Source organism: Chiloscyllium plagiosum, chromosome 21 (genome assembly GCF_004010195.1).
Source record: "Chiloscyllium plagiosum isolate BGI_BamShark_2017 chromosome 21, ASM401019v2, whole genome shotgun sequence".
NCBI classification, from domain to species: domain Eukaryota; kingdom Metazoa; phylum Chordata; class Chondrichthyes; order Orectolobiformes; family Hemiscylliidae; genus Chiloscyllium; species Chiloscyllium plagiosum.
In genome coordinates this window covers 16,261,973-16,275,717 of record NC_057730.1, presented here as the reverse complement: position 1 = coordinate 16,275,717, position 13,745 = coordinate 16,261,973, and the positions used below count along the sequence as shown (strand labels likewise).

General features: G+C 42.0%; 1 protein-coding gene across 2 annotated transcripts in view; it reads left to right on the top strand.

Moving 5' to 3' along the window:
* LOC122560571 (cytochrome P450 2K1-like) overlaps window positions 1–13,745 on the top strand; it is a 57,741-nt gene that overhangs the window by 28,603 nt on the left and 15,393 nt on the right. Inside the window, exons 1-2 of one of the 2 annotated variants that reach the window (XM_043711331.1) lie at window positions 5,859–6,227; window positions 8,005–8,167. In XM_043711331.1, coding sequence (XP_043567266.1) covers window positions 6,027–6,227; window positions 8,005–8,167 — 364 coding nt within the window. In that variant the 5' untranslated portion in view covers window positions 5,859–6,026. Of the gene's footprint in view, window positions 1–5,858; window positions 6,228–8,004; window positions 8,168–13,745 lie in introns of those variants that run through there. The other variant, XM_043711332.1, reaches the window with a different exon arrangement.

Genomic DNA, 13,745 nt, shown 5'->3' with positions numbered 1-13,745 from the left:
GCACAGCCCCAGTTCTGCGATTTCTCAGGACTCTGGTCCCAGCATTATTCGGATGGAGCCTCACCCCTCAGAACAGCTGCCCCCTTCACCAGTACCGGTGTCAATGTCCCCTGCAGCCCAGATGAGAGATCCTGAACCCAGGCACCAGGCAGGCAACACATTCTCCAGGTCTCTTGATCTTGGCCACAGGGGACAGTGTCTATTCCCTGACTGTACCCATTCCATTTCCAATTAAATTTCTCTTTTCTCCTCCCTCTTGAATGGCTCCCTGTGCCATAGTGCTATAGTCAGTTTGTTCATCCTCTCTCCAGGACCCCTGTCTCATCCAGACACTGATCAAGAATCTCAAATCTGTTAAACAACCTCAAGGTCTGAGGTTTCTTCAGCACCACCTCCTGGATCCCTCTACCTGCCTCACCGATGTGTTGCAATGTTCAAAGCTCAGACTCTAGATCATCAACTCTGAGCCAGAGTTCCTCAAGCAAACAACATTTGTCCAGATTTGGTCACGATGAACCACAATGGGGTCCACCAGCCCCCACATCATATGGGTACAACATATGCCTAGACCTGCATCTCTGTTACATTTGCTTAGTTTTTAACAACTTCTGAATCGTCTTTTAGTTCTTAACCTATAAATATTTCTCCTCCTTACCCATTGTGGGTAGTCAAATTGAAAACTCTCAATCCTTTACCTGTGCTGTCACTATTTTGTGCTGGGCCCTGGTTCTGAGTTTCAATTTATCCTATTTAAAAAAAACTTTACAAGCTATGAGCTAAAAAAGGGCAAGGGAAAAGCACAGGCTTCCCCTCTGCACTGTAATTCCTACACTATCTCTAAATTCCCAGAACTGTACATTCACTCAGCCTGTGTCTCATTCTGGATGTGATCTCTCCATCCTAAACATGCGAAGCTGACTGAATTTTAGTCACAATGATTGAAAATGAACTGAACATTTTTGGAAGCAGTCATGTAATTGTTTTAACTTATTCCCTTTTACATGGTTTCAGTTTGCATCTCAAAATTTAGTCTAAGGTCTTCATCTCTTTAAAAATCATAAAATCACAGACTGACTCACTGTAGCTGACACTGGCAGTGTGTATGCAGGAATTCCTCCCTCTACTGGAGCTCAAATAAAATCACACCCCAGTGAAATGCTGCAGAAAATCTTCACGGATCAGCCAAGGTGCAAGTGGACAATTGCATGAGGAAGAGCACCTCATGCAACAAATTCACTTAAAATATTTGGAGTTTAGATTGCCTCTCAATTTTTTGGAGGAGGAATTCTAAATTTTATCAGACCAAGAAGCAGGAGTAGGTTATCCAGCCTCTCGAACCTGCTCGACCATTCTATATGATCACAGCTGATCTCATCTCTACTCCAACTCCACTTTCCTGCCTCCCCACCATACCCTTTAATCCATTACTAATTTTAAAATTGTCTATCTCTTATTACTTACTGTGTTGGGCAAGAGTTTCATTGCCTTCCAGGGAACTTTGATAAGTTCCATTTCTTTCTGTATATCTGATGCCACGACATGATGCCACTACATTTCTCTCCTCTCCATTCCCATCCTGACTTGAAAATTTGTTGCTAGATCAAAATCCTGGAATTCCCTTCCAAGTGCCATCGTGGATCAACCTACAGCAGGTGGACTCAAGAAGGCAGTTCACAACTTTCCTCTCAAGGGCAACTAGGGTCGGGCATCAAACTTCTGGCCAGCTGGCAATGCCCATATTGTACGACTGGATAAAAAAAGGAATGCCTTATAAACCTGGAGAAATTATTTCAACAAGGTTGGGATGTCAGACAAAATTCAGAGAGCTCCCAGGTACTGAAAATAACCTTTCATTTTGAGATATGAAGTACATTATGTTCTTGCTTAACATTGCTGTTACATTCCTGAAAGGTACAATGTTAATGAAATGTTAAGCGAATCAGATTTTCCCATTACAACCAATGCAAATACTTTAACTAGATTCAGCAGGATTTTCCATTCGAAAAAATTCAGATTATTTGCAATGGAACCTCCAGCTGCAGATGCAATAAATGAAATTGTCTCTTTCTGTGCTGTAAATAAGTTAAAACCATGTACAAATATATCACTGAGTGCACAGCACATCTTAAATATGATTTTCTTACTTAGAGTCAAAGAGTCATGGAGATGTACAGCATGGAAACAGACCCTTCAGTCCAACCCATCCATGCCGACCCAATATAGTCCCACCCGCCAGCACCCGGCCCATATCCCTCCAAACCCTTCCTATTCATATACTCATCCAAATGCCTCTTAAATGTTGAAATTGTACCAGCCTCCACCACTTCCTCTGGCAGTTCATTCCATACATGTACCACCCTCTGCGTGAAAAAGTTGCCCCTTAGGTCTCTTTTATATCTTTCCCCTCCCACCCTAAACCTATACCCTCTAGTTCTGGACTCCCCGACCTCAGAGAAAATACTTTGTCTATTTATCCTATCCATGCCCCTCATAATTTTGTAAACTTCTATAAGGTCACCCCTCAGCCTCCGATGCTCCAGGGAAAACAGCCCCAGCCTGTTCAGCCTCTCCTTGTAGCTCAGATCCTCCAACCCTGGCAACATCCTTGTAAATCTTTTCTGAACCCTTTCAAGGTTCACAACATCTTTCCGATGTGTTGTTTTTGGCAACTGTTCACAGTTGAGAAATGAGATGATTGGGAGGGGCTAAATTTTATTTCCTGCTCACGGTATCTCTGTGGTGCTTTGCTCTTTTGTGATTTGTCCCCTCAGCCAGACCACAGATGCTGACAGTATTTCTGTCTTACCTTGCTGTTTCATGCAGACTCAAAGTCAGGCTGTGGAAGCCAAGTCACCAAATATATTCAAGAAACAGAGAAATGCATTTTGGATGGCAAAGGCATCAAGGAGTGAGAAAATAATAAAGCATTGATATTGAGGATTAGCCATTATCAGCTGTGAATAGCGCCTATTCCTGCTCCTCATTTCTATGCTTCAAACCCCCCAGTCTCAAACATTCAGCTTTATGAAGCTGATCAGGTTATAATTTGTTGTCTAAATCTTTGTTGTTCTGTCTCAAAAACACAAAGACAGACCATTGTGAACTAGCAGGAGGGGCAAGTCATTCAACCCCTTAAGTTTGCTTCCCTATTGAATTAAATAATGACTATGGCCTCAACTTCCCTTTTCTGTCTGCTCCTTCAATCCTGTTGATTCGATTCCTTAACTCTGTTGTTGACCAAACATCAACATCAGGCACCAAATAGTGAGTTTTAACGCTGAAAATCAACCACATTTCTTGATGGAAAGACCATGAGCAATGAGGACATGTCTCCAATGGCCAATGCAGCTGACAAAATGTAAAGTCATGAAGTGAAAAACAATGAATGCAATTTTGCAATCAAGAGACAAATCAACAAACATTTGGAAAGCATCAGACTAGCTTTAGTTAATTAGTGTCACACCAGAATGATAAGAGTACAGAGTTTAATTTTTGAACTGTCTTTCATGACCTCAGAATATACCAAAGAGCTTTACAGTATACAAAACATTTTTGATGTTTTGCTATTGTTGTAATGTAAAAGAATATGCTGTAATGGGTGAAAATTGACAGCCATGTGCTTTTTCAAATTGTCGACAGGATGTGAGTATTATTGACAAGGCTTGAATTGATTCCCATCTCTAATTCTGGCTTAACATCATCTTCAAAAGAGATGGTTAACAAATACTGATGCTCACTTGACATGAAGAAATTTCAAAAAGGCAACCAATTAGCACACAGTAGGATTCCAAGAACAGCAACAATATGATTAATAGTTATTTTATTTCACTGATTGGTTCAACAATAAAAATTGACCTAGGAACAGAGGAACATCTCAATGAGCAGTGGTTTCTCTAATATCGTTTTTGCCCAACAGAAAGTGAAAACAGGACCTCAGTTTAATTTCTCATCTGAAAGGAAACTCCTCTGGTAGTGCAGTACTTTCTTAGTGACATTACAAATAAGCCCAAGTTGCTCAGGAGCATCATGAAATTATAGCCTTCTGGCTCAGAGACAAAAGAATGACCCATGGAGCACAGCTAAATGGATTTGCATTGGATGACACGAATTTCTTTTTACTCACTTGTGGAATGAGGGTGTCACTGGCTCAACTAGCATTTATTGCCCATTTCTAACTGCACAGAGGCCAATTAAGAGTCAACAACATTGCTGTGAGTCTGGAGTCACAGATGGGCCAGACCAGTTAAGAATGGCAGTTCTCTTCCCTAAAGGATATTAGTGAATCAGATGGTTTTTTTCCTGACAATCAGCACTGATTTCATGGTCACTAGAACTTGTCACTACAGTTTTTTTAGTGAATTCAAAATCCACCCTCTGCCATGGTAGAAATCAAACCCAGGTCCCCAGAACATTACCCGGGTCTCGGGATTAACAGTCCAGTGATAGTACTACTAGGCCATTGCCTTCCCCAAATTAATTCAACGACAAAGAATCAAATTTTACCCTATGAAATTGTAAAGGCATTTCTTTCATCCTATTTATAATTGCTTCAGAGTTTAGGTTACAAAGTGTGGAAAATCAATGTATAGCTTTAAATTATGGATTCATTTTGTGTTTTCAAAAGTGTAAGACATGATTTTTAGTTTAATTTCATATTTTTTCTCTGCTTTACTACAAGAGTGCCTGAATATTTGTATTGTTTTCGTTCATGTTAATCCAGTCCTTAAACGACTGGAGTGAACAGTTCAGTACATCAGAATATAAAGCAGAAGAGAGAATAGAACTGCTGCTGCCTGGCAACAGGAGTACGGTAACATAAAGTCCAAACAATTCAGCAGATGTCAGGCAGTTTGCAGATTCATTCAGACAGGAAAGGTCGGTAACAGCAGACTGTGAGTCAGGGCAGGGCCGAGGAGATCTCCTGAGTTGCTGTGAATAAAACCCCAGAAGCAGAAAGCTGTGGAGGTGTCAGAGAGGAAGCCATCTTACAAAGTTATTCGAGATATGTGTTTAAGGAACCAATGTCAGGTTGTAAGTTTTACTTATTCACTCTTGAGATGTGGCCATTGCTGGCTGGCCAGCATTGTATTGCTCATCCCTTGTTGCCCTTGAGAAGAAGATGGTAAGCTGCCTTCTTGAGCCGTTGTGAGTTTAATTGGAAACACTAGCTTTTGGAGTGCCGTTTCTTCATCAGGTGGTTGTGGAGGACAGAATTGTAAGGCACAGAATTTATAGCAAAAGTTTACAGTGTGATGTAACTGAAATTATGCATTGAAAAATACTTTGATTGTCTGTTGAGTCTGTTGAACCTTCAACATATTGTCTAGCTAACACCAATTGTTACAGCTAACCTGAGAATGCAACTTTAAAACAAAGATTTTGTGATTTACACATGAAAGAAGTGAAACTATCATGGTATTGGAACAGATGAAAGACTCAACAAACAATCAAGGTATTTTTCAATCTATAATTTCAGTTACATCACACTGTAAATTTTTATATAAATTCTGTGCCTTACAATTGTATCCTCCACAACCACCTGATGAAGGAGCAGCGCTTTAAAGCTAGTGCTTCCAATTAAACCTGTTGGACTATAACCTGGTGTTGTGCGATTTTTAACTTAGTTTCTCTCTGCATTGTAAATTTACTTTTTGCAGATATTGCCTCATTTTTCCCAACGGATTCAGCAATGTCAACATCGTTCACGAGTGAGCGCATTTTGCCCTTTGATTATCGTGACCTGGTCATTTTTATCACTAAGTGAGAGGTAGGTGTTGTTTTCTGTGACTGTTTACACTGGAGAGATGAGATGTTTGGGAGGGGCTATGTTTTTCCTGCCTTCCAATTGGTTTAAAGACCCTTTCCACCCACCGCAGTCCAACAAGGTTTCGACAAAGGGAAAGTTCAGATAAAACCACATCGACCAGTGAGAGATTTCCCTTTTGAATCTTTTTGCAGCTTTTCAGAGCAGGAGCTGAGCTCGAATATAAACTGCGGCCCCTCCTGTTGCCAGTTTCGATCCCGGGATGTCGATTGTAAGTGTTTTCCCTGTGGATGCCGCCACCCTGGTGTTGCTGGGGGCTCTGACCATTATCCTCCTGCTGTATTTCAACAGCGGCTTGAAAAATCCTGGAGTCGTCAACTTCCCCCCGGGACCCCCTCCTCTCCCAGTGATCGGGAACCTGCACATGTTGGATCTGAAGAAGCTGAACAAATCTTTGATGAAGGTAAGAGGGAGTTAAGACTCGGACAGCGATTCGGAATCCATGAAGGGCTTGTGCCCGAAACGTCGATTGTCCTGCTCCTTGGATGCTGACTGATCTGCTGTGCTTTTCCAGCACCACACTGTTGTGCTGAATTACCAGGACTCGCAGAGAGTCGTTGAAGAGGATGATTTTTTTTTGCAAACAAAAGCCGTGACAACCAGAAAGCGAATTCCTGATTGGCCCCCGAACCTCGGGGTCCATTATTTTTATACCTTTAGTTATCATGTGTCCAATTGTGTTAAGTTACGCAACAGACCAATGACTTTAGTTCATGTTATCTCTCTACTTCTGCCGCTATGGAAATAGGAGATACTTCAAACTTAATCTTACTTTACTATATTATGATTAGATATTTACTATTACATCTGCCACAATGGTTTTCAGCCCTAAGTTGACCCTATTACATCATGCGAACATTTACTTATATGTCACATGCTTTGATTAACCTGATTATGCTGCCGTTGGTACATAACCTAATTATACTATCTAACTATAATTATATCACCATTGTTCTATACCTAATTAGATTAGATTAGATTCCCTACAGTGTGGAAACAGGCACTTCAGCCCAACCAGTCCACACTGACGTTCTGAAGAATAACCCGCTAAGACCCATTTCCCTCTGACTAATGCACCTAACACTATGGGCAATTTAGCATGTCCAATTCACCTGACCTGCACATCAATGGATTGTAGGAGGAAACCAGAGCACCCGGAGGAAACCCACACAGACAGTCGCTCAAAGCTGGAATCGAATCTGGGACCCTGGTGCTGGAGTGATGTAGAATTCCACAGATCCCTTGTAACATTCCACCAGTCTTCATGTTTAACCCTTATGCTCTGTATTGTCCATATTGTCAACTCTGATCTCCAGCATCTGCATTCCTCACTTTCCAAACCATGTTGGCCAAGTAATGGAATTGAGTGTATTCATCCCCTGCGTCCTGACCACCCTCATCAGTGGGAGTGTCTGAGTGTTTAGTCACAGCTGAAAAGGCACCATAAATATATTGTGATAAAAACAGAAAGACAGTGGTGTGCTGCCTGGATGTGTGACCCATTGAACAGTCTGAAAGGTCACTGGTGTGGTGAATAGGAGATACCAACTGAAGAAACACTCAGTGACTTTAGGCCAGGAAATGTCTTCCAGCATTGAAGCCAGATCATACGCTAGACTGTAACATCCTGCATCCTTACCCTTTAACCTTGCACCTCTCCCTCACACACTTAAATCTCCCCTGTTAAACCATAAGGTAACAGATTTATTGGGATTCAGTCTCAAACCTTCTTTTCCATCACAGGGGCGCCTGTAGTTTTTGTAACCAACAATAGGAGCACAAGGCTAATGTAATCAGACATTTGGCTTATGTACTGGCCCACCGTGTAGCAACTGAGTCAAGATCTGTCGTAAGGTATACAAATGGTACAGTAGAGAGAGTGAACAGGATATTAATGAGAGTGTTTTACATTGTATTTGAGTGACATACTGACAGAGCTGCATAAAGCTAAAGACATGTGAGAAATGGATTTGAAGCTGATGCCTTTGAAATTTGTCTGAGGGTGAGCTGGAGCTGATGTGAATGTCCGGTGAAGATCCTGAGAGCTGGTGAGTGCTGCTGAGTGAGAGATCGATGTGTGGCTCATGAAAGAGTCTGAAAGGTCACTGGTGTAATGAACAACAAATGGACATGTTGTGGAAAAACTTGTAATAATTTGTCATGTAAACCTTTTCTTGAAGCTATCTGAGAAATATGGCGAGGTATTTAGCATCAAGCTGGGACCCACAACTGCAGTGGTGCTGACCGGTTATGAAGCAGTGAGGGAAGCTCTCGTCAACAATGCAGATGAATTTGGAGAAAGAGCACACATCCCAATATTTGAAGCACTTACAAAAGGACACGGTAATTTGCATCTTCACTGTTGTATAACTTATCAGTTAAAATCAGACTGTATTCTGTCCCTGTTCAGTTAATGAATACGTTTCAGTGTTTCGCTTAGGTTAATTTTTTTTAAAGCATTATGTTTTAAAGAACTTGAGGAAAGAAACTTAAAAAAAATTGATCGAATAAGATTGTAACTAATTTTCTGTAATTTCTAAAATATACGATTGTTTTTAATCATGCAATATCCAGAAATTATAGCCGCTATCCTAGACCTAATGATGTCAACATGGAGGTGTTCAGTAAATTCGTTCAGCATCCTACTTTCCATGATTTTTACAGAGATGTTAATAACATATTTTTGTTGTTGTGTCAAAGGTTATTTTTGCAGGTTTGGGAACATAACTTGTTATGACCCTGGTTCATCTGCGAATTAGGGGAAAGTGAGGACTGCAGATGTTGGAGATCAGAGTCAAAAAGTGTGGTGCTGGTAAAGCACAGCCAGTCAGTCGGCATCCGAGGAGCAGGAGAATTGACGTTTCGGGCATAACACTTCATGCCTGAAATGTCAATTCTTCTGCTCACCGGATGCTGCCTCACTTGCTGTATTTTTCCAGCGCCACACTTTTTGACTCATTTGTGAAATAGTGCACTTTTGCCTCGAGTTTCTGAATACCTTTAGTGAGGAGAAATCCATTGAGCTCCAATTTAAAATTAACAATCGACCCAGTGTCAACTAAGATTTATGATACATGAAGAAAGGTAGGAAGAGGCTTGTGTGGAACATAAAAGCTTGCACAGATCATTTAGGCCAAATAACTTGGTTCTGTCTGTAAATTCAGTATAGGTCTGCACTTGTAGACAAGGGAATGCCACACACATTTGATCCTACTATCTCTGATAATAATATCTAGGCTTCTTAAACTCTATATTCAAATTATTTATCAACTTGATCTGTTGCATACGAATATCTTTATATTTGACATTTTATGACGTTTCAAATGAAAAAGCTTTGAAAAAGTTTTGTGTGCATAATGGTGTGAATTCAGACATCTTCCTGTCGGACCATTAACTCATCAATCCCATGTTAAGTGCAGCACAACCTGAAGTTGTGAAGAGAGCCCACTGTTTTACAGTACAATCTATTCTAAGCTATGGCACAATTGGTGGCTTTCTTTCTGAGTCAGATAGTATGGGCTCAAGTTCCATCTCCGAGATTCAAACATATAATCCAGGTTAATACTCCCAGGTAGTGGAGAAATGCTGTATTGTCAGAGGTACACTTCTTGGAATTCTTCCTACCTTCTCTCTCTGATGGGAATGAAAGGTATCACAGCACTTTTAAAAGTAGAGCTGCAAACATTTTTCCAGGTTCCTAGCTTATTAACTCTCCTAGTTAAGTTATGAAGAGAGATTATAAATGTAAGGTCACTTTTCTCAAATGTAGATGGTGATCTGATCAAAGTCTTTAAGATATGAACAGAAAATGAAATGTTCAATAAAGTTAAACTACTTCCATTTTACAATGCTGTTGTTTTAAGAGGTTATTTTGCTCTTTTTATTTTGAACACAGGTTTTAAGGCAGAGGTGGCAAACAGTTGACCAGAACCACTGGAGTAAACAGCTTGTGAGGCTTTGGGGATTTTTAAAAACGTTGAAACAATAGATACATCATGTAGGGGTGTGGTCACACTGCCACAGAACCAAGATCTTTAGAATCATAGAATCCCTACATGTGGAAACAGGCCATTTCAACCCAACAAGTCCACACCAGCTCTCCAAAGAACATCCCACCAGACTCAACCTCCTACCCTATTCTGTAATTCTGCCAAACCAACTTAATTTCTACATCCCTGGACACTATGGGCAAGTTAGTGTGGCCAATCAACCTAACCTGCAGCAGAAGATGCTGTGGTTGTGAAAAACTGCAGCGTTTCTCTCTGCTACAGCTAAAAGCTGGCATTCTCCCTCTCTCAGAATTGTGTTTTGAAATTCTTTCTTCCTGGATTGGATTACTGCATGTGAGACAATGTGTTTTCTGAATTTGACTTTTGCCAATGGTGTATTTATGGGATGTTACTATATTGGGTCAGTTAATTAGTAATAGTTACTGTATCTATTATTTTGTAAAGTTTTCCAATAAAGTTAAGTTACCCTCATTCCTTCTTTCTGGGGCAGCACAGTGGCTCAGTGGTTAGCATCGCTGCCTCACAGTGCCACGGACCCAATTGGCCATTTTAAATTGCTGAAAGTGTCCAGGGATGTGCAGGCTAGGTGGATTAGCCATGGGAAATGCAGTGTTACAGGATTAGGGTAGTGGGGTGGTTCCAGGTGGGATGCTCATCAGAGGGGCAGTGTGGAAATGATGGGCTGAACAGCCAGTTTCCATACTATAGGGATTCTATGACTCTTGATTATGTATTTTAACTATAATTGGATGAATAAAGTGTGTTTTGCTTTAAATCTGGTGATTTAACCAAACAAATTGAATCGCGAATGCAACACCTTACATTTACCTTAAAAATAAGAAAAAGTTAGGGTCGAGACTGTCTTCTGAATATTTTAAGGAGGCTTGGTCTGGAACATAAGAAGTTAGGGGTTCTTGTCGGGATCAAAATTTCTAATTCCAGTTTGAATTTAGGATGATTGGAAACAGGGGCAATGTGTGATAAGGAGACAGTTTTGGAGATGAAAAGAAACATCTTCAACCAGAGAGTGAAGAATCTAAGGAATTCATTGCCACAGAATGCTGTGGAGACCAGGTCATTGAGTATATTTAAGACAGAGGTAGACATGTTCTTGATTGAGAAGGGAATCAAAGATTATGGGAAGAAGGCGGGAGAATGGGGTTGAGAAACGTATCAGCCATGACTGAATGACACAGTCAATGCGCCATTTGGCCTAATTTGTGCTCCAATGTCTTATGGTCTTATGGTGTGGGAAGTGTTGGTGTCTATTATTTCAGGTGTTGAATTTGGTTAGTTTAAACAGGGTGTGCCTTGTGTAGTAATGGCTCCATCAGTCGCTAAGCGTTTCCTGGGGTGGAAGTTTCCTGGGAGTTTCACAAAATGTGACCAAAGCTTTTGGACTTGGCAAAAATATTGGTGTTGGGATTGCCTGTGTCTGAGAAAAAACAGGACATAATTGTAGCAATCACACAGCATGTACAATTGCCAGAAATGCAATTGGAGTGATTGGAAATGGCTAAATGCCAATTGCAAACAAAGAACCTTGAATTAGAGGGCAAGGGATAAAGAAATGGAAAGAATGGCCCTACCTGAACAAAAAGAAAGAGAAAGGAAAATTCACCTGCTTGAGTTGCAACGGAAAACTTTGAAAAGAGAAATATAATAGAAGAGACAAGCGTGTGTTCCAGACAGTCCAAGTGACCTATTTGGGCTACAGAATGGACAAAACCAGGTTACACACATTGGAGGAGAAAGTGAGAGTGATCAAAAGAGCCCTGGCTCCCATGTCTGTACCAGAGCTTAATTCTTTCCTTTGGTTAGTGAATTCGGTTGAGGTTTTGGATGTAAGTTTGCTCGCTGAGCTGGAAGCTTCGTTTTCAGACATTTTGCCAACATATCAGAATCATAGAATCCCTACAGTGTGGAAACAGGCCCTTCGGCCCAACAAGTTCACACTGACGCTCTGAAGAGTAACCCAGAACCATTCCCCTCCCCTATATTTACCCCTGACTAATGCATTTAACCTACACATCCCCGAACACTATGGGCAATTTAGCATGGCCAATTCACCTAACCTCCACATTTTTTGACTGTGGGAGGAAACTGGAGCACCTAAAGGAAACCGACGCAGACATGGGGAGAATGTGCAAACCCCACACAGACAGTCACCCAAGATTGGAATTGAACTCGGGTCCCTGGGCTGTGAGGCAGCAGTGCTAACCACTGAGCCACCGTACTGCCCTTATGTAGCCACTAAAAGAATGACCCACTGTCACTATTATCCTTACATATAGATGAAGAAGGACACCACTTTGGGATAACATATCCATCCTAGGACAAGCACGCACAAGAATTCCTAGAAGCATAACATTCCAACTGGAATGCTATCAACAAACACATCAATTTGGATCCAATCTCCCACCCTCTGAGAAAAAGAACTGGGATTGACATCACCAACCTAAGGAAACCTAAACACATAAATAGAAAGCGGGACATAATACCAGCACTTCACCGGAGGCTCACTGATGATGATACCTAGTATGATGACGAAGCACCTGAAAGCGAACCTTCCATTCAGCGAGCAAACTTACATCTGGTTTGTGAATTATTCCGGAAAATTCATATGTATCCTGGCCTCCATCTTTGCTCCCTTACACGTGCTGTTGATAAAGTGTCAGCCTTGGAAGTGATTGCGAAACGAAGAAGCAACCTTTCGGCAAGTGAAGAAAACAGCTATCATCATCTAAGGTGTTGGCCCACTAAGGTCTGAAGGGAGAAGTAATGCTGACATGCAATGTCTCCCCGTATGGTATCGGGGTACTGCTGGCTCACTGGTGACCCAATGGACTGGAATGCCTGATAGAAAATGCTTCCTTGGCTGATGCTGAATGCAAGTATGCCAGATCAAGAAGGAAGGTCCAGCAGTCATCTTTGGTGTAAGAAAGTTCCACCAGTACCTTTATGGATGGGATTTTATCATGATAACAGATCACAGCCCCCTGCTAGGACTGCTGAAGAAAGACATAGCTTCTGATAGAATTCAGCATTGGGGTCTTATTCTCAGCACATACAAGTTCTACCTCCTTCCCAAGATCCACAAGCCTGACCACCCTGGCCGACCCATTGTCTCAGCATATCTTGCCCCACTGAACTCATCTCTACCTACCTCGACACTGTCCTATCCCCCCTAGTCCAGGAACTCCCCACATACGTTCGAGACACCACCCACGCCCTCCACCTCCTCTAAGACTTCGGTTTCCCCGGCCCCCAACGCCTCATCTTCACCATGGATATCCAATCCCTCTACACCTCCATCCGCCATGACGAGGGCCTCCAAGCCCTCAGTTTTTTCCTCTCCAGATGTCCCCAACAGTACCCTTCCACCGACACTCTCATTCGTTTGGCTGAACTGGTCCTCACCCTTAACGATTTCTCCTTTGAATCCTCCCACTTCCTCCAGACCAAAGGGGTAGCCATGGGCACACGTATGGGCCCCAGCTATGCCTGTCTCTTTGTTGGCTACGTAGAACAGTTGATCTTCCGTAATTACACCAGCACCACTCCCCACCTCTTCCTCCGCAACATTGATGACTGCATTGGCGCCACCTCGTGCTCCCGCGAGGAGGTTGAGCAATTCATCAACTTCACCAACACATTCCACCCTGACCTTAAAATTTACCTGGACCATCTCTGACACCTCCCTCCCCTTCCTGGACCTCTCCAACTCCATCAGTGACGACCAACTTGACACTGACATCTTCTACAAACCCACCAACTCCCACAGCTACCTGGATTACACACCTCTTCCCACCCTACCTCTTGCAAAAATGCCATCCCGTATTCCCAATTCCTCCGCCTCATCTGCTCCCAGGAGGAGCAGTTCCACCATAGAACACACCAGATGGCCGCCT